This window comes from Oikopleura dioica, chromosome PAR, assembly GCF_907165135.1.
Source record: "Oikopleura dioica chromosome PAR, OKI2018_I68_1.0, whole genome shotgun sequence".
NCBI classification, from domain to species: Eukaryota; Metazoa; Chordata; class Appendicularia; order Copelata; family Oikopleuridae; genus Oikopleura; species Oikopleura dioica.
In genome coordinates, this window is record NC_137293.1 from 9,019,064 (window position 1) to 9,035,366 (window position 16,303).

At 39.8% G+C, this 16,303-nt stretch overlaps 6 protein-coding genes across 9 annotated transcripts; 3 read left to right on the top strand and 3 right to left on the bottom strand.

The window, feature by feature from the left end:
- Positions 1–16: 16 nt before the first annotated feature.
- LOC145703830 (DNA-directed RNA polymerases I, II, and III subunit RPABC3-like) lies at positions 17–617 on the top strand. The gene is made up of 3 exons (XM_081781224.1): positions 17–204; positions 253–419; positions 460–617. Exons 1-3 carry the CDS (start codon positions 40–42, stop codon positions 575–577), a joined length of 450 nt encoding a protein of 149 aa, XP_081637350.1. The 5' UTR covers positions 17–39; the 3' UTR covers positions 578–617.
- Positions 618–1,633: 1,016 nt separating this feature from the next.
- Positions 1,634–4,078, top strand: LOC145702326 (uncharacterized). Of its 4 annotated transcripts, none has more exons than XM_081779546.1 (7): positions 1,634–1,749; positions 2,403–2,659; positions 2,707–2,827; positions 2,877–3,003; positions 3,476–3,546; positions 3,591–3,682; positions 3,778–4,078. In XM_081779546.1, the coding sequence occupies exons 2-7, from the start codon at positions 2,486–2,488 to the stop codon at positions 3,997–3,999; spliced, it is 807 nt and encodes a 268-aa protein (XP_081635672.1). In that variant the 5' UTR covers positions 1,634–1,749; positions 2,403–2,485; the 3' UTR covers positions 4,000–4,078. The 4 variants fall into 4 exon arrangements, with proteins under 4 accessions (XP_081635672.1, XP_081635669.1, XP_081635670.1 ...); XM_081779543.1 differs by lacking the exon at positions 1,634–1,749 and adding an exon at positions 1,873–2,143; XM_081779544.1 differs by lacking the exon at positions 1,634–1,749 and adding an exon at positions 1,896–2,143 and having other exon boundaries at positions 3,774–4,078.
- A 50-nt stretch (positions 4,079–4,128) lies between these two features.
- On the bottom strand, positions 4,129–4,859 carry LOC145701684 (uncharacterized). Its single transcript, XM_081778898.1, has 4 exons — positions 4,725–4,859; positions 4,515–4,671; positions 4,384–4,468; positions 4,129–4,328 (listed from the first exon to the last, which is right to left on the bottom strand). Exons 1-4 carry the CDS (start codon positions 4,766–4,768, stop codon positions 4,129–4,131), a joined length of 486 nt encoding a protein of 161 aa, XP_081635024.1. The 5' UTR covers positions 4,769–4,859.
- A 501-nt stretch (positions 4,860–5,360) lies between these two features.
- LOC145702493 (N-acetylgalactosamine-6-O-sulfatase-like) lies at positions 5,361–7,205 on the bottom strand. The gene is made up of 2 exons (XM_081779726.1): positions 5,610–7,205; positions 5,361–5,564 (listed from the first exon to the last, which is right to left on the bottom strand). The coding sequence occupies exon 1, from the start codon at positions 7,198–7,200 to the stop codon at positions 5,863–5,865; it is 1,338 nt and encodes a 445-aa protein (XP_081635852.1). The 5' UTR covers positions 7,201–7,205; the 3' UTR covers positions 5,361–5,564; positions 5,610–5,862.
- Positions 7,206–12,882: 5,677 nt separating this feature from the next.
- Positions 12,883–13,333, top strand: LOC145702643 (ropporin-1-like protein). The gene is made up of 2 exons (XM_081779893.1): positions 12,883–13,046; positions 13,177–13,333. The coding sequence occupies exons 1-2, from the start codon at positions 12,987–12,989 to the stop codon at positions 13,279–13,281; spliced, it is 165 nt and encodes a 54-aa protein (XP_081636019.1). The 5' UTR covers positions 12,883–12,986; the 3' UTR covers positions 13,282–13,333.
- Positions 13,334–13,358: 25 nt separating this feature from the next.
- Positions 13,359–15,901, bottom strand: LOC145702645 (sodium-dependent phosphate transport protein 2B-like). Its single transcript, XM_081779894.1, has 7 exons — positions 15,595–15,901; positions 15,363–15,555; positions 14,628–15,237; positions 14,204–14,524; positions 13,912–14,143; positions 13,729–13,867; positions 13,359–13,686 (listed from the first exon to the last, which is right to left on the bottom strand). Exons 1-7 carry the CDS (start codon positions 15,716–15,718, stop codon positions 13,482–13,484), a joined length of 1,824 nt encoding a protein of 607 aa, XP_081636020.1. The 5' UTR covers positions 15,719–15,901; the 3' UTR covers positions 13,359–13,481.
- Between the last annotated feature and the right edge of the window lie 402 nt (positions 15,902–16,303).

The window sequence follows — 16,303 nt, forward strand, 5'->3', positions numbered from 1 at the left end:
GATATTGAAAGCTTTGTTGGCTTAGAACGAGAAAAAAGAATGTCTGGAGTGTTGTACGAGGAGATTTTTAACATCAAAGATATCGACCCTGAAGGAAAGCAATTTGAGAGAGTGAAGCGGATTCACGCAGAATGCGAATCGAGCAAGATGGAGCTCATTCTTGATGTTAACTCGTTGCTCTACTCTCCTCAGCCTGGTGATAAGGTGCGTCTGATAACTTGGAGTAGTGTTTTGAGTGACATGTTTTTGTAGTTCCGATTGATGTTGGCGACAACTTTGAACGACGATGGAGAGCCTGATGCTGGTGAATACGATCCACGATGGGAAGAAAAGTCCACCAGAACCGCTGCTTTTGACTACATCATGCACGGACTGGTCTACCGGATTTCGGGCGACGAGGCGGACACTGTTACAAGACTGTAAGCCCACTACATCTTTTCGGTGTAAACCTTTTTATAGAGAGGTGTACATTTCATATGGAGGCCTGCTCATGCGATTGAACGGCGAAGCAAACTCGCTTTCTGAGATCAAAATCGACGAAAAGGTCTACCTGCTTCTTAGAAAATTGTCCTACTGATGCACTGGAAGACTCAGCACCAAGTAGACTACTGTTCACCCTCTACTGCCCTGAACAAAACAGTGAATAGAAAATAAAAACTTCGGCAACTGTAATTATATTTGAAAAATTCTCAAACAGAAGGAACAACAACAACTGTTTTCTTTCTGCTCCGGCAGTTGAATAACATCAGTATAACAAAGAATACAAGTATGGCAGAAAAAGCATAAGCAGCGTATAGAAAAATGATTTGTAGAAGATCCACTCTGATTTCCGTCATTTCTCGGTTTTCCTTCACAGACGCAGCGAAATCGGCATGAGCGAAAGCGAGATGTTCTTCTGACTCAACTAAATTCTCATGTTCGCCAAGTCGAAACTCTTTGCTAGACTCACTCAAGCTTCTCTCGATTTCTTCAAGAATATTTGGCATTTAGCAAAAAAATCAATAGATTTCTTTTCGGAGGAAAACAAGGGTTGAGGATGACTTCCGATTTGAAAGTTGTTAAGTACCTCAAAGGTTTGATTATTCGCGCTGCAGTTGTTTTGGCATATTCACCAGAAGGTAGAATAAGATTTCATTTACGTCAAAGATTCGCATAATTTATAGCTCCAGAGTGTTCTAATCCCGAGGGATCAAATTGAAAATTTCAAGGTTATTTGACTTTCTATTTTTAGGGAGGCGGAAAATTTTGCGAATTCGGGCAGTCCTAATTCCCGTGTGCCCAAAAATAGGTGCCAGGCCAAACGATATGAAGTGATAAGCCTCTGTGATCGTGTTTTGCCGACAAGTGTCCGCTTGACTTTGCACAATTCTTCCAAGCTTCCCTCATCAATTTGATTAATCGATGGAAATCTCCATCAAAAGCTGTTGCAATAAAAGCACATAAAAGCTGTATGAATAGCTCGGATCGTTATAGTGTTAAGGGGAGCTTCCTTTGTGGCGTGTCGAATGCGAGCCTTTGGCGAAAAATGCGGTTGGAAAAGAACTCTTTTGGCAGAAGCGGCGCATCATTTGCTCTCGCCGCCGTGAACTTTTCACTTTATGGCCGCTCAATACCATTTCTGCAATAGAATTTTGAAAGCAGTTGCCAAAAAACATTGAGAATTTTGATTATTGAGACATTTCGCTAAATTATTCTAAGACGCGGAGGAAATAAGAGAAGGGGCGGATCCGGTTTGATCTGATCATAAAGGTAATTTATTAATAACAAGTCTCACAATTTTTTTATCGAGAAAAAGGAAGTTACAGTCCCCGACAATAAGTTATTGATAAGAAGTTCAATAAGAATTACAAACAAGTTTTCGAGGATAACGATATTTACACTGGTGCCAGAAAGTGTGTCCCTCCTTGAGAAATATTAAACTGTCAGAGAAGAAGGGAACAGTATTTAATCCGTAAACAAGGTCCTGTCAACGAGGCTTATCAACTCGCCCGATACTTTCATTCTCGACTTCCGCCATTTGAGCACCTTCAGATTATCTTTTTTACCGAAAGTACCCTTAGCTTCAAACAAAAATCGAGAGACTAAAATAGAGAAAAAACTATTCTTCTCGTATGAAAAGAGCGAAAAAACTCAAGAGTAACAAGTAAGAAAACCGGTCAATTTAGAACATCCTCTGATATGCATGTTTCCAAGAAAAGCGGGCGGAAGGTGTAAACTTAAACGTTAGGTGTTGACCCCTTTGAAATTGGCAATTGTGGCAGCTGCGGGCATGTGACGGGTGTCAGGCTTAGCGCCTGGGGCGCGAGTCCAAGGGCACCGCGCTTTAGCACTGTATAAAGTCTCCCCCGCGATTTGCTTCTCACAAATCACAAAACCTAAAATCTCCAAAACAACCTTTCTAGTGAGACAAAAACGCAAAAAGAGACGCATAAAAATTTTGGAAGAACCTTCAATTTACGAAAAGCAAAGTAAGAAAAGCCCGGAAATGTCGCTCGGCCCTCAACAAAAGGACACTACCATGACGAAGATCTTCGTCGGTGGACTTCCTTATCACACGACTGACGACTCCCTTCGACAGTTTTTCGAAGTTTATGGAGACATAGAAGAGGCGGTTGTGATTACAGATCGACAGACTGGAAAGAGCCGAGGATATGGATTCGTAAGAAACTCTTGAGTATTCTCTGGATAAAGCTTATTTCATACTAGGTTACGATGGTTAAAAAAGAAGACGCCCAGAAAGCGATTCAAGAACCCAACCCAATTATCGATGGTCGCAAGGCGAATGTGAACCTTGCTTACATTGGCGCTAAGCCCAGGCTCATGCAAAGTAAGTCATTCAAATGAAAGTTCTTCCTTCAGTAACCCCCTTTCTCTAGTACCACTTGGCGGCCTTGGAGGATTGTATCAATCAGCAGCGATGACTCCACAGAGCCAAATGATGGCTCAACGCGGCATGTACACGACTATGCAGCAACAACAAGCTGCTTTGCTTCAAAATGCTGGGTAATTTTCATCAAATTTAGAATTTTAAAATGAACACTCCGGACTCAAATCACCTTTTTAGCTAATTATTATTGACTGAAAATGTCGGCGTTTTCAGTCTCTTCAGACAGGTTCGCTCAAATTGTTGGTGTCAGATTTTCGTTTATTTCATTATTGAGTGTATTTGTTGTTATAAAAAATACCGTTTTCAATTTATTTTATAATCGTTGATTTCAAAAAATCATTATTTCAAATTTTATCTTTTGTGCACTTCCGTTTTTGCGTTGTTGATGTTGGAGCAACAGTTGAAAAAAAAGGATTTCGTGGGAAAAATCACAAGAATTTATCGGGTTTGAGAGGTTTTTAAAACGCAAACCGTCACAACTACAAGTTACAACTGATTGTTTTGGCGTTTATTTATGTAGCCTTAGGATAGGTAGTTTAATTAATCAGTGACCATGTGTTTTGCTGAATATTTAATCGTTTCGTTTAGATTTCAAATGGCTTATGGTTACCAGCCAATGATGAACCAAACTGCTCTTCTTCAGCTTCAGCAGCAACAAGGTAAGACATCAACCCTTATTTTCAATTCTAAACACGCTTTATAGAGCTTTTGGCAGCCCAGCTGGCGATGGACCCATCCGGCTTGATGGGCTACATGGACCCGACTCAAGCTTATCAGCAAGCGGCCCTTTTGCAGGTGAGTTTTTTGCTATAAAAAGTACGCAAAAAGCTAGCTCGCAGCTTCTTTTTGCCTACAATTTGCAAAAACGGACTAATTCAAGTTTTAGCAAGCCCAGTTCGCGGGCGGGAGTCACCTGTCCGGCTCCATCGGCGGGCTCCATCAGTCTGCCGCAGTCGGTAGTCAGCAGTCAGCCGCTCAAGCGAGCAGCCAAACAAGCGCGTCCGACCAGTCCAACGTCCTCAACCGGGGAGGATCATTCTAATCCGGCGTCGAAGCGGCAACGCACCTCCATCACCATCAATTCTCAGACAAACGAAAACACAGGAAACTGATCTCTTCATCCTTACTACGCGAAAACAAAACACTTTACCCAAAACTCCAACTCTTTATCTATTTGTACAAAATACGCGACAAAAAATAAAAATGCAAAAAATCAACTTTATTTTCAATCTCTTCAGTCTCTAATGATAAGTTTCAAAGCTTTCGAAATCGGTTGGGCAGAGTGTGTTCTCCTCAATATGCGGAATCTTACCCACTTTTCTCGGAGTCGCATAAAGATCGGAATCTGACTCGGACGTGGTAGTCGTTGTCATTTTTTCATAAATGTCGGAAATGGGTGCAAGATCTTCATCGAGAGAAATCGGTGCTTTCTGCGGACTCTCTATAATCATTTTTTAAAAATAGCTCTAATAGCTCTGCAGGGCAGTTTTTCCTACCTTTGATTACATAACTCAATTTAGGATAAACTTTTTGCGTTTCAAAAGTTATTTCTGGTGTCGTCGAGCCTGTTGCTGTTTCCTCCTTGAAAAGATTGTTACTTTAATTGAGATAGTGTCTCTCTTCTTACTGTTGGAGGAGGCTTGCTGGGAAATGAGGGAAAGACAGTTTCGATGACTTCAACTGGCTCTTCGAGTTTGGCGAATTCAGGTTGAAAAAACCAGCCGCCACTCTTTTCCCTTTCTTCGTCGTATTCCTTATGCGGGGCAACGGAATCAATGCGGATGCTAAAATTAAGGGTAGAAATCCAGTGTATCGTATAAATTTATTCGATTGTTACCATCTATCCTGTACGCATACGAAGAGAACGATGACCAAGATCATAAAAATGGCGACTGCTAGCGCGATAAATCCAGACTTGGCTTCATTACTGAGAGTGCAGTAATAGTCTTCTGGGACCAATTTGATAAGGTCCGACTTTTAAATTTTCAAAATAAAGTGTATTTCTATGTGTATATTAGTTTATTTGAAATTTTCCTTTGCCGTGTAAATTGCCTGGCACTGTTGAATATTAGAGCAGGTACCATCGCAAAAGTCATTATCTAAAATTTAGATTCTAAATACCCGATCAAATCGAAAAAAACTCTTAGCTTACTGATATGAACAAAATAAGACGGTACTTGGCCCATTTTTTTCTCTTTTTCAACTCCCGCGTCACGAAATTCTTGCGGCTTACTCCCAAAAAGTCAGGGGACGTTTTTACGATTTACTGATCAAGTGAATATTTCTTCCTACAATGGGCGCGAAAAAGAGTGCTTCATTGATCATTGTAAACAGTTTACTCTCATTCAGAATCATTAGATGATCATATTGATTTCACGATTTTTAAACTGTATTGTAATTCAATGATATTTCAATAATGGTAGTCTCTCGCGTTTTTAAATTTGATCGGATTGTATTATTTTTATATTTTCAGGAAGCAGAATAGTAACTCGGAATTTTGGCAGCTTTTAATTCTTTAAAAATACTTTTGCAGACGCTTGAATCGCGGAAAACAGTGATCCTTGTTTGCGCCCTTGTCAGTTGTAGCTTCTCGGTTGTCGATGTACTCAAGATAGTCACTCAAGTAAGAATCTAAATACCCAACGAATTTCTGATATCCTTCTTTTTCGTAAAGATTCTAAAAAAATTCTCGGTAATCTTATAAATAAAAAAGGTGGATTACATCTTTTTCTTCAGGATCCCTCTCCAAATTGTGAAGACTTTTTAGACCGGGAACGTATTTAAACTGTTCTTTTCGAAGTGAAGCATTCAAGCCCCTGATATTCGCATGCGTCATTATCGGAACTTTCTTCAGTTGTTCTTTTGCCTCTCCGGTTTCTAAGTATCCAACGAGGCTTCTACTGTCTGGAGCTTCGTTGCAGTCTTTTTGGTAATTTAATAATGATCAAAAGCGACAGTTTTTTTGTTAAATTTTATCACCTTCCTAATTCATACTCGATCAACTCCGCGAGAGTAGCGTAAATGTCCACAGTAGAAACTGGTACTTTCGGATCATGAAGAACTTTTGGCGAAAAGCGTCTTGGATAACGCCATAAAAATGGCGTTCTATGGCCTGCTTCTCCTTGGCTATTCTTCGTGCCCGCCAGTTCAACTGTTCCGTTGGGAAGATCCAGCTGCCGCTGATTGTGGCCAAAGCTAGCGAGAATATCTTCCGCAGAGATGGCTGGTCCGTTGTCAGTCATAAACATGACAAGCGTATCGTCAGCAATACCATTTTCTTCCAACCTATTGAGAATTTTTCCAACGATTTCGTCCGCTTCCCTGATCATTTCACCCAAGTTGCCAACTTCTGTTTGATTTCTGAATCGCAAAGGGGTGTTAAAGGGACCATGACCAGATCGCATTCCGTAGTAGACGAAAAACTCTTCGTCTTGATTATCATCAATAAACTTCTCAAGCTTGGGAATGGTCATTTCTTCGGCATAACGAGTGTCATATGATTTCATAGCGACTTGTTGCCGAGGAAAGTTGCAAAAGTAAATTGGTAAGTCTTCGCTTTCAGAGTCAAATTTTTCATCTTGCCTAGCATCGCCCATGTAGCCAGTAGTGGGGAAAGTGGTGCAGCCTCCGGTCTCTGGGTTGTAGGGTTTCGGTGCATCTTCTGGCGTTGTCTCGGGGTATGCTTGTTGTTTGAACCAAGTGTCGACTGGCTCGATTCCTTTTCCGTTCTCGTAGAATCCTCCTGGCTCGCAGCAAATGAAGCTGTTCGTAAAGGAGTAATCGTAGCCGTGGTTGAGAGGACTTATTTTTTGCTCATAGATGCCGGGCTTATAGTTTGATGTGCGTAGATTTCTGAAGCTCCTCCCGAGCCCTTTCATTTCTGCGTGGAATTCGGCGTCAAGAAGTCTTCTTGTTTGAGTTTCCTCGCGAGTTTCGTTTTGATTCACGAGCCAGTAGCTCAATGGCTGGAACTTGCCAAAGATTCCCGTCTTGTATCCTGATTTTTTGAACATCTCTGCCAACTGAGGCTCGCCAGGGAGAATTTTTCGGTACTCATTGTCTGCCATCGCGTATCTTCCGGTCATGAGCATGTACCTACTTGGTGAACAGCGACTTGAGCCATTGTGAGCATCGAGAAATTTGACCCCTTCGTTGCCAAGTCTGTCAATGTTTGGCGTTGGTACTTTCGCTTCTCTGTTGTATATTTGGAAGTCTCCGATTCCGAAGTCATCGCAGTTTAAAAGGATCACATTTGGTCTTCGGGCTTTATTCTCTGCTATAGAAAATGCAATCAAACTTGAAAAAAGCTTCATTTTAGGGCGTTTATTAATTAAAAATGAATCGGGAGCTCATCATTGAATTGAACATGGATCGCCTGAAGCCTTCTAGTGTTTATCTGAAAATAAACTTTCATTTCCACCTCCCATTAATATTACTTCGAAACAAATTATGTTATACTAAAACTAATTATAATCAAAATATCGATGCCATTTCAACAGATTGAATGTAATCTCGTCCGATTCATGCTTCTATTTTAAACTGAGTTGAAGGGCAGATGGGCTTGAAATAATCCCAGGGTACGCGTCTTCTTCGTAGAAAGACGAACAAATTGAAAGAGTGGATGAGTGAACAAGAGAAAAGATTGTCGAGACCAAGCAAAAAAATGGAATATTTTTCTGATGGATCGGAGGAAATTGTAGCTGAAAAAATAAAAGACGAAACACTGCAAAAAGTTAAATGCTTGGAATGTCACTGTGTCGGCGCTGTGATGAAGACGGCTGAAGGGCTTGTACTTTCTCCAGATACAGTAAAAAAGACACTGCTAGAGCTCGATGGGGGAGTTTTTATCCCAAGTTTGAAAAAGCTTGAACCTTCTATGAAAAATGCTTTTCAACGAGCAAAGGACTTTAAAAAAGGCTTCAACGAATCGGCGAATAATAACCAAGATGATGATATCGAGACTGGATTCATCAAAAAGACAGGCCGTAGAATCCAAAGTATCAAAGAGAAAATCAACAGGGGAATCGAAAATGCTAGAGACGCAAAGAAAATGAATATTGGAAAAGTCATAGACAGAGAGAACAAAAAATCAGCAGCGCCTGAGAAATTCAAGGGCTTGTTTTCGGATGAGTATCAGGAAGAGAGGTTCTGGAAATCTTGGAAGCGCTTTGCTCGTCAGTAAGTACTGTCATCATAAAAGAAGCAAAATGTTTTCGATCTGACATGCTCCTTCTTTTTCAGTGGGAATGGTACGCATAGACAGTTTGCAACTTACATGGTTCTAGGATGCATTTTCTGGACCATTGTCATCCTCATTGGTAATCTTTTCGGTTCAAAGTCGGTTCAATAGAAATCTCAGCAAATTATTATTCGATGCTGGCATCTCGTATTCAACCAACTTACTTGACAAATGTCTGCCAAGCAGGCTTCAAAAAATGCCTTCTGAATACTGACATGGACTACTGCGCGCATCTTCTTCATGACTGTGTTGGAAGCAAGAACTTTACTCAACCAGTGGAAATCGTCTTACCAGAAAGACCAAAGGAACTTTCCTTAGAATTTTCTGAAAAAGAAAATGAAATTAACGCGCTGCGATGCAAAAAGCAAAAGTTCTACGATCGTTTCATTTGTCGCCATCTTTGCTCCCAATCGCTTGTTTTGCAATCGAAAAGAAATATAGCTTTCAGCCCTTGTGAATTAATATGCTTTGAGCTGACGAGATCTTATGACTTTGCTGGAGAAGTTTGCCCATTTGAAAAATATTGCCAAAAAGGATGTCCTTGTCCTTTTTATCAGTGTGAAAAAATTGAGAATGAGCAAAGGCTCACTCCTTTTTGGGACCTGAAAAAGACTAAATTCGCTAAAGGAAAGTTGGCTCAGGGTGATTTTCATTAGCTTTTGCGCCTTAATTTCAACTGTAAAAGATCACCATAAGACGGAGGAAGGCATCGGATTGATCACCAAACGACAAGAAAATCGTGATGGTTTTGTTCAATGGAAGAGGTTCCCGCTTATTTTCTCTACTTTTGAGGCTCTGAACAACTCAACTAGTACTCACTTAGAACTACAGTGGGTATGGTCAATTTAGCAGCGATCAAATTAGCAGATTTTGCTCAAAATCGAAAAAATTTTAAAAATCGTTATTTTCCCGGAAAAATTATATTGGCCCATATTTTTCTCGAGTCGGCAACTTGCCACTTACCAACTTGCCAATGACAAGTAAAATGGCAAGTTTGTAATAAAATACTTGCATTGCCTTGTCTTGCCGAAGGAATTATCCCGGAAAGCTGATGGCAAATTGATGGCAAGTTAATGGCTAGGTCTTTTTCCCTTGATTTTTATGAATAGTTCATGCTCAAAAATCATTTTCTAACGTAAAACAAGTCGTTTTCACAGAGAATTAGGAACAAGACAGTCGGAGAGTTGTTGAAAAACTACTCAGAGACCCATCGGGTCAGACCTGAAACTCACTCATATAATTTATAACTTAACAACAACAATTTGAGGAGTAAACCAAGAAAAAGAAGAATTAAGATAGGACGAGACACCAAATGAGCGGGTAAAAGAGTACATGACACCAAAGGAATGATTTTGATGGATAGGGTTTTGATAGGCCGGTAGGCCAAATAAAGCAATCTTGTTGGCTCCGAAAAATCGCTTCCTTTGGTGTACGTTACTATATTACTCACTCATATAGTATGTCGTCTTATCTAAATTGTTCCTTTTCTTTGTTAGTACCCAATTTGATGATTTGAAAATTTTGTTCTCGAAAATCGGATTTTTGAGAAAATGGTCAATTTAGCATATTTTGTCGAAATCTGCCAAAAAAACCACCTGCTAATTTGACCATACCCACTGTAGTAATGCAGGACACACTTTTTCCTCATGAATGTTTTTATATCCAACTCTTGACTCAATTAATTTCTTAACAATTAAAAGCAAAACAAAGTCAACAGGCGCCGCTTTTCTTAATGGAACACATTATTTGGTCGATGCAAAGGGAAATTTGATGAAGATAAATGAAGCCGATGCACCTTCGCTCCTTTCGACTTTCATCCCTAATCGACAGTTTAGAAAGTAAACTTTCCTTTTAGACATTTTGAAATATATTTTTGAAGAACAGGATTTTTTGTTTTTCACTTCGGTTCGTCTATTGGAACGCATCAAATCGAAGTTTTAAGAAAAGAGAAGGACGTGCAGATTTTCCCAGTTGTTGTTATTTGAGAACGGTCTTAGAATCGATTTGACAATTTTAGGATTCTTAAATTTCGAGCGTTCTTGACCATAAAACAGCTCACCCACCGGAAGAGTCGACAAATGCTTTTACTACGCGCCGGAATACAACTTGAACCGTTTCGAAGAAGGTCATGGTTTCATCGCTAGCAATCATTTTAACTCGAAGGTGTCGTCAATCAGCTTCAACGGAGTTTTCAATCTGATGAGTATCAGGCTCGGTGACCGATTTATCAAGCTTTCAACGACTGTGGCACTGAATTGGATCAGTAAAAGTGTAGAATTCGAGAAAGGATGGCGAAAAGACGAAATTGCGTTGCCAGTTGAATTTAAGGATTTAGACCCAGTTCATGTTATCCCCTTGATTGACGTTGGACGACTTATGCTTCTTCTGGTGACTAGAAGCGTAGTCCTTTCAAATACGTTGTACTCACTGTTACTGGAAGCAAAGGGAAAGTTTATAGTCCTCGGCAGCGAGTGGATCGGCTCCCTCGTAAATTACGAAGAGCAGTCAATTTGCTTCTCAAAATTATTTTCTCCGGATGATCTTTTACACCGATCAGGATGGAAACATAAACGACGAATGCGAATATTTCAGCAATGGAGTCATCAACAACGAAAGGTTTTACATCCAGAACTACGTTTTTGACGCTACCTTCGAAATCGAGTTCAACTTCGATCTCATCGAGCTCGAGTTTGTCCAACAAAAAGCTGCACGAAAAATGCTCGTGATGAGCAATCCCTTTTTCGCGTTTCACGACGATGTGCTCCCAGCTTTTGCAAAAAATGCTGCCTCGCAACCTAATTTTCCCCAAATACCAAAAAGAATCTTTGGCAAGCACCCATTTACCATTGTTCCGGACGATTCCTTTTCTTCGCTTGCTCATTTGAGGCATATCTCTACTTTTGAATTAAAATTTGATGAATCTGAAATTTGGAGTCTTGAGTTTGAAATGCAGGTATGAAAGAATTTTGCTGAAAAAATACTCTTTTTTTCAGCAAAAAAGAGCCATCAAAATCGGACGGAAAATGATCGAGTGCCAGTTCTTCAATTTAAAATCGTTCTTCACCCTTGGAACTTTCGCAAATGGTTCATTTTTGCTAGAATCTGACTTCTTCCGTGAAATTCTCATCTTGAAGGGAGACTTTCGTCATGGAAAAAAGCTTAAAATCGAGCTTTTTGAAAAAGATTCCGTATTGACGATTTTCGATGTTTACGAAGATGGCGTAAAAATTGCATCGATGAATGTAGTGCCTGAATTTAAAGTCGAAGAAAGAATGAAATTACGGGTTTTCAAGTTCGACCGTGATACAGAAATCAAAAGCTTTATTTACTCGTCTGAACTATCGACGAAGATCAATGTTATTCCCGATGGTTTATGGCGAAACTATAAACCTTACACGCTGCTTGCCGATGGATCGATTAGCACAAATTTGCATTTGAACATTCCCGAAGTCGATGACCGAAGGCATTGGTATCTCAACAACGCAAAAAGCGCTTTGCTCAACGATCAACTTCACTTCTTCGGAGGCGGTTATAATTCTAGCAAGGTAATCAACAAGTGTTGAAAAAATATTAATGCTGTTTACTGTAGATTGTTCGATTAGACGGATGCGAGTTCACGGAACTAAATGTCAAACTTAACAGAACTTATTGGTTTGGTCATGCTGCTCTCACCATTGAGGACGGCAGCGAAGGTTTTTTTACAAAAAAGAATAGTTTTTATTACCTTTTTTAGCTTTGATTTGCTTCAATAATGACAACGATTTATATTTTGGCATCGGTCAATCTTGTGAGCGATTCGATGGGTTTACTGCAACATCTACTTTTGGAACAAAAAAAGGACATTTGCACAGTGGATTCGCCCTTTACAACAATAATCCGACTGTGATAGGAGGACACGACGCGAGAGGAAGAGTTGAGATGATGACAGAAGACGGCTGGAAATCTCTGCCAAAGCATCCAAGGTAGAAAGGAGCTAAATAGACTCGAAAAATATATAACTTCATTAAAGATCTATAGAACATGGAACCACTGCACTCGGGCTTCCCTCTGGAGATCTTCTAACAATTGGTGGATTGGATGATAAGCTTGATTGCCGACTTAATGAAATTTGGCGATTGAGGAAGAAAAAGTGGTCTCTTATCGGCGGCTTCCCAAAAGTCAAATAATTTTATTAGTATTTTTTTTTAATTTTATTGCCTTAGTATATTACTTATTCGTCACTTTTATTGATGGACTCAACAATTTTCGTTTTCCCTGGGCAGATATTTGGTGATGATCATCCTATTCAACGAATAATTCTAGGCGAGGTTACCTCTAATTATGTTTTGAATTCTCAGATTTATTTAATACCTTGAAAAAGATTCTGAAGAAAATTTTTTGTCAGCTGATATTATTGCAGAGCAGGGTCATCATGGATATGGACCGCATGTTTTCGTTACTTCTTTCGATTATTGTACTTAGACTTTCTACTATCTATCAATTAAAATAAATTTCGTAAATTCTTCGTAAAATAGTGCCTTGACATTTACTGACACGATGCAAATACTAATTACGGCGTTGCAGTACCAATTTGACCTTAGAAACCAAATCGAGTCGAGCAAAAACGCAGGTATATTAATCCAAACAGAGAAAACCAATTGATGCATTTAGAACTTCCTATTTTAATACCCTAATTGAAAGCAAGTGTTTGAGCTTGCCCTAGTGACGCCTCATTTGATCAAAGCGAATCGGTCTCAATGGAAACAATGAATATTTGATCAGCAGCTATTCAGACAAAATTTGCCTATTCTCGACGACATTTTAAGACAAAGCCGAGAGCAAAGCGAGATCCATCAGAAACAGAGAAAATTAAAGATCGATATGGACGACAATTTTGAAGTTCCGGAAGAGTTGCCTAAAATGCTCAAGGCTTATGCCAAGGTATTTTGAAAATTCTATTTGCAGAAAATAATTTGCATAGAGACACGTTTTATATCTGTTTGGTCAGCTCATTTTCTATGAGATAATGAGCTCGTTGATATCAAGGAAGACTAACAGCTATCAAATCTAGGCAGCGATTCGAACTGATCCTGAAGACTTGCTGAAGTGGACCGCTGAATACTTCCGCTGCCTTTCGGAAAATGAGCCAGTGCCGTACAAGAAGAAAGTCGTCTGAATAAACCCACCTTTCCTTCTCTTTTTCTAACCAAATAAAGCCTTAAAAAATATCTCTCTCTCTCTCTCTTTGGGCAATCTCTGATAATTTATTAAAGCTAAATATACAGAAAGAATTCAAAAACAGCGAGATATATTAATTCCAAACTATAAAAAGGCAATTGAGACAAATTGTCTCAGACAATCTACTAGATCAGGTGTTCAAAAGTCAGTGGCAAAGTCATCGCCGTGCTCTTCTTTTTTCTCTTCCTCTTTTTCGGTGTTTCGTTTGCTTGGTTTTTCGCCGGTGGCTTGGTACTCCTCATAGGCCTCATTTTCGACTGCAAGATTTTCGTTTTCATCTAAGTTTAGGTCTTCTTTTTCCTCATCTTCTTCTTCATCATGTATTTCATTCGGGGTACATCCGCTAAATCAGTTGCTTAGTGATGATTTTCTGACTTTTACTTACTAAGCTTCAAAAGATCTGCAATAGACCGGTAAGCACTTCCAGTTTTTCCACCATTCTGGTAGGAACTTTGGATGCTTTTGCTGAAGCCAAGTTATAGTTGCGACGAAAATGAAGCCACCGGCAATAAGATACATAATCACTATCAAATGAGTGAGATTTGAAAGGAATTAAATCGTCATTTACCGAAAGAAGTGATCCATCCTTTGTCACTGTCCAAGGGGAAGAGCGAGATAAGGAATAAAATAAGAGGTAGAGCAATGAATGCAAGAATAGTGTACATAATCGACCACCATCGATATTTACTGGCCATTTTTCCTATCCAATTCGACGCTTTTATCACTGGAGCACGAGTAATCGGAATCAAAAAGAACAGGATAAAACCAAAGATATTGAAGAACATATGGGAGAGTGAGACCTAGAAGGGTTTTAATATTACTTCATGCAATTTGTAAAAACTAGAGTTGAAATTACTGACCGCTAGAGCATCGTGGAAATTGCCACTTGCGTTCGCAAAGGCAGCGATGAGTCCAGTAATCGTTGTACCGATATTAGCGCCAATGGTGATCGGATAAGCTCGGTCAATGCTCACAACACCGATTGCCACAATCGGTGTTAAAATGGCGAGAACGATTGAACTAGATTGGACGGCAATGGTCAACACTAAGCCAGCGACAACGTAGAGATATTCTGTAAGCCAGCCGAATGGGTATGGAAGGTTTTTGTCAATATTGTCCTTTAGTACTTGCTGAATTGATCCTTCAAGGACCGACTTGAGGCATTTGACAACACCAACGAGCTAAAAATATTTTAGTTATTTCATACGTTTACTATTCGACTAATTGTTTTGTATAATTAAATTCATAGAATGTACAAATTTTTATGTTCTAAGGGAAACATACCGCGCCATACATGAGGACAAACGCAATGGCAAAGCAAATACCACCGATCGCTTCGTCAGACATGCACGAATTAACAAACATGTGTTTTTCTTTCTCGATGCAGGAATCTGTGAACTTGACGGAAAAGGTCTCGTCGCTAAGGTAATCGCCGAAAAAACAGCAGTATCTTTCTCCAGGAGTCATATATGTTGATCCATTCACTGGAGGACAATTGCTGTCGTCCGGATAAAAACAGGGATCATGCTCTGTTTCATTAATAGCAGTGAGGTTATCTTTGCAATATTGAACGAAGCTGCCATGGTAGTCTTTTTCTCCAAGGCCAGCCTTGTTAATGACCAAAATATACTGTTGAATCGGCTCTGTAATAACGGCAATAGGATCGAAACCAGTATCGTGGTGCTCACATTCAGGTAAAGTAGGGTCTTTCTGACACTCTTCAGGTGGGTAAGGTGCGAGAGCTGTAACAAACATCTCCATGAGGTCGAACCAAATTTCTAACGGGAATAGAACAAGCACAATAAGATAATCGTAAACTGCTGGAATCGCGGCGCAAGCCATACCGGCTTTGAATTCCCTTGGTGTGGCTACATTTCCGAAAGCGACAAGAGTACTAGGAAAAACTCAGTTTTGAGCTTCAACCATAGATCAAATTTTAAATCTTTGGCATTCAATCATCATCGATGTCAAAATATTATCCAACCGACAGTTTATGATTGATGCATAAAGAATTATTACCTCGTTATAGAAGTTCCAACGTTTGCTCCATAGATACAGTAAATACCGACTTTAACGGTAAACAATCCTGATCCAACAAGTGTGATGAAAATTGAGGTGGCGGTCGAAGACGACTGGCAAAGGACTGTCAAGAGAATTCCCATGCAGAGGCCGCAAAATGGGTCTTCTAGATATGCTTCCGCATGTTCAATCACTAAAAGACCATCATTTACTCTCTGCCTGGGCATCATACCTTCATTCAAAAATGCACCACCAAGAACTTGAAAAGAATCAGACAATAATCCAATCGCGAAAATGAAGACATAGACGAACCAAATAGCCAAGCATATTTTGATCGTGTTTATTAGCCAGGTCATATATTTATGTTCATTTGGAGGGGGACTCTCGTTTGAAACTGAAGATCGTTTGGAAGAATGTTTCGAAGATTTTTGGATCCCATATGAGAAGGATTCTCAACATCGAGGGTATTTCTTCCCATTTAGGGCAACTGAGTGAAGGGCTATCTCTCGAAAATATTTTGGTGGATGTTCAAATTTCGGAATTCTAGTTTCGACTAGATCTCGATATCTTGGTAAGCTGTCTTTATATAGCCCCTGGTGTTGACCAAGAGATGCTCCCCAAACTTCAGGGCGCTCTTTTGAGGAAGGGCGCTCTCGATAGGACAACTCAGCAGAAAACAACTGGAAGCTCCTTAGAATTGGTGACCAGTTGACAGTACTGAGCGCCTTTGTGAACAATCACGGGGCCAAAAAGGAGTGACTAAACCTTAGAATATCTTGACTCATTAAATTGTACTCAAACGACTGTAAATGACCTACCAACACAGTTGACGCCAGTAACGATGGCTCCATATTGAATAAGGCCTACTTTATCTTTATCATGAACTTAGACATCGGAATATCACAACGGTAGGTTCAGATGCCTTTTCCTAGAGCCAAAGT

Excerpts from the sequence above, each read along its gene's own strand:
- LOC145702493 (XM_081779726.1), bottom strand. The coding sequence starts at position 7,200 with ATGAAGCTTTTTTCAAGTTTGATTGCATTTTCTATAGCAGAGAATAAA.
- LOC145701684 (XM_081778898.1), bottom strand. The coding sequence starts at position 4,768 with ATGATCTTGGTCATCGTTCTCTTCGTATGCGTACAGGATAGATG. Across the intron at positions 4,469-4,514 it reads CCAGCAAGCCTCCTCCAACA|GAGGAAACAGCAACAGGCTC; the intron begins GTAAGAAGAGAG and ends AATCTTTTCAAG. Across the intron at positions 4,329-4,383 it reads ATTGAGTTATGTAATCAAAG|AGAGTCCGCAGAAAGCACCG; the intron begins GTAGGAAAAACT and ends AAATGATTATAG.
- LOC145702645 (XM_081779894.1), bottom strand. The coding sequence starts at position 15,718 with ATGACCTGGCTAATAAACACGATCAAAATATGCTTGGCTATTTGGTTC. Across the intron at positions 15,238-15,362 it reads GTTGGAACTTCTATAACGAG|TACTCTTGTCGCTTTCGGAA; the intron begins GTAATAATTCTT and ends AGTTTTTCCTAG. Across the intron at positions 14,144-14,203 it reads ATTTCCACGATGCTCTAGCG|GTCTCACTCTCCCATATGTT; the intron begins GTCAGTAATTTC and ends AAACCCTTCTAG.
- LOC145702326 (XM_081779543.1), top strand. Across the intron at positions 2,660-2,706 it reads AGAGCCGAGGATATGGATTC|GTTACGATGGTTAAAAAAGA; the intron begins GTAAGAAACTCT and ends ATTTCATACTAG. Across the intron at positions 3,004-3,475 it reads GCTTTGCTTCAAAATGCTGG|ATTTCAAATGGCTTATGGTT; the intron begins GTAATTTTCATC and ends CGTTTCGTTTAG.
- LOC145702643 (XM_081779893.1), top strand. The coding sequence starts at position 12,987 with ATGGACGACAATTTTGAAGTTCCGGAAGAGTTGCCTAAAATGCTCAAG. Across the intron at positions 13,047-13,176 it reads TGCTCAAGGCTTATGCCAAG|GCAGCGATTCGAACTGATCC; the intron begins GTATTTTGAAAA and ends TATCAAATCTAG.
- LOC145703830 (XM_081781224.1), top strand. The coding sequence starts at position 40 with ATGTCTGGAGTGTTGTACGAGGAGATTTTTAACATCAAAGATATCGAC. Across the intron at positions 205-252 it reads CTCCTCAGCCTGGTGATAAG|TTCCGATTGATGTTGGCGAC; the intron begins GTGCGTCTGATA and ends ATGTTTTTGTAG. Across the intron at positions 420-459 it reads GCGGACACTGTTACAAGACT|AGAGGTGTACATTTCATATG; the intron begins GTAAGCCCACTA and ends ACCTTTTTATAG.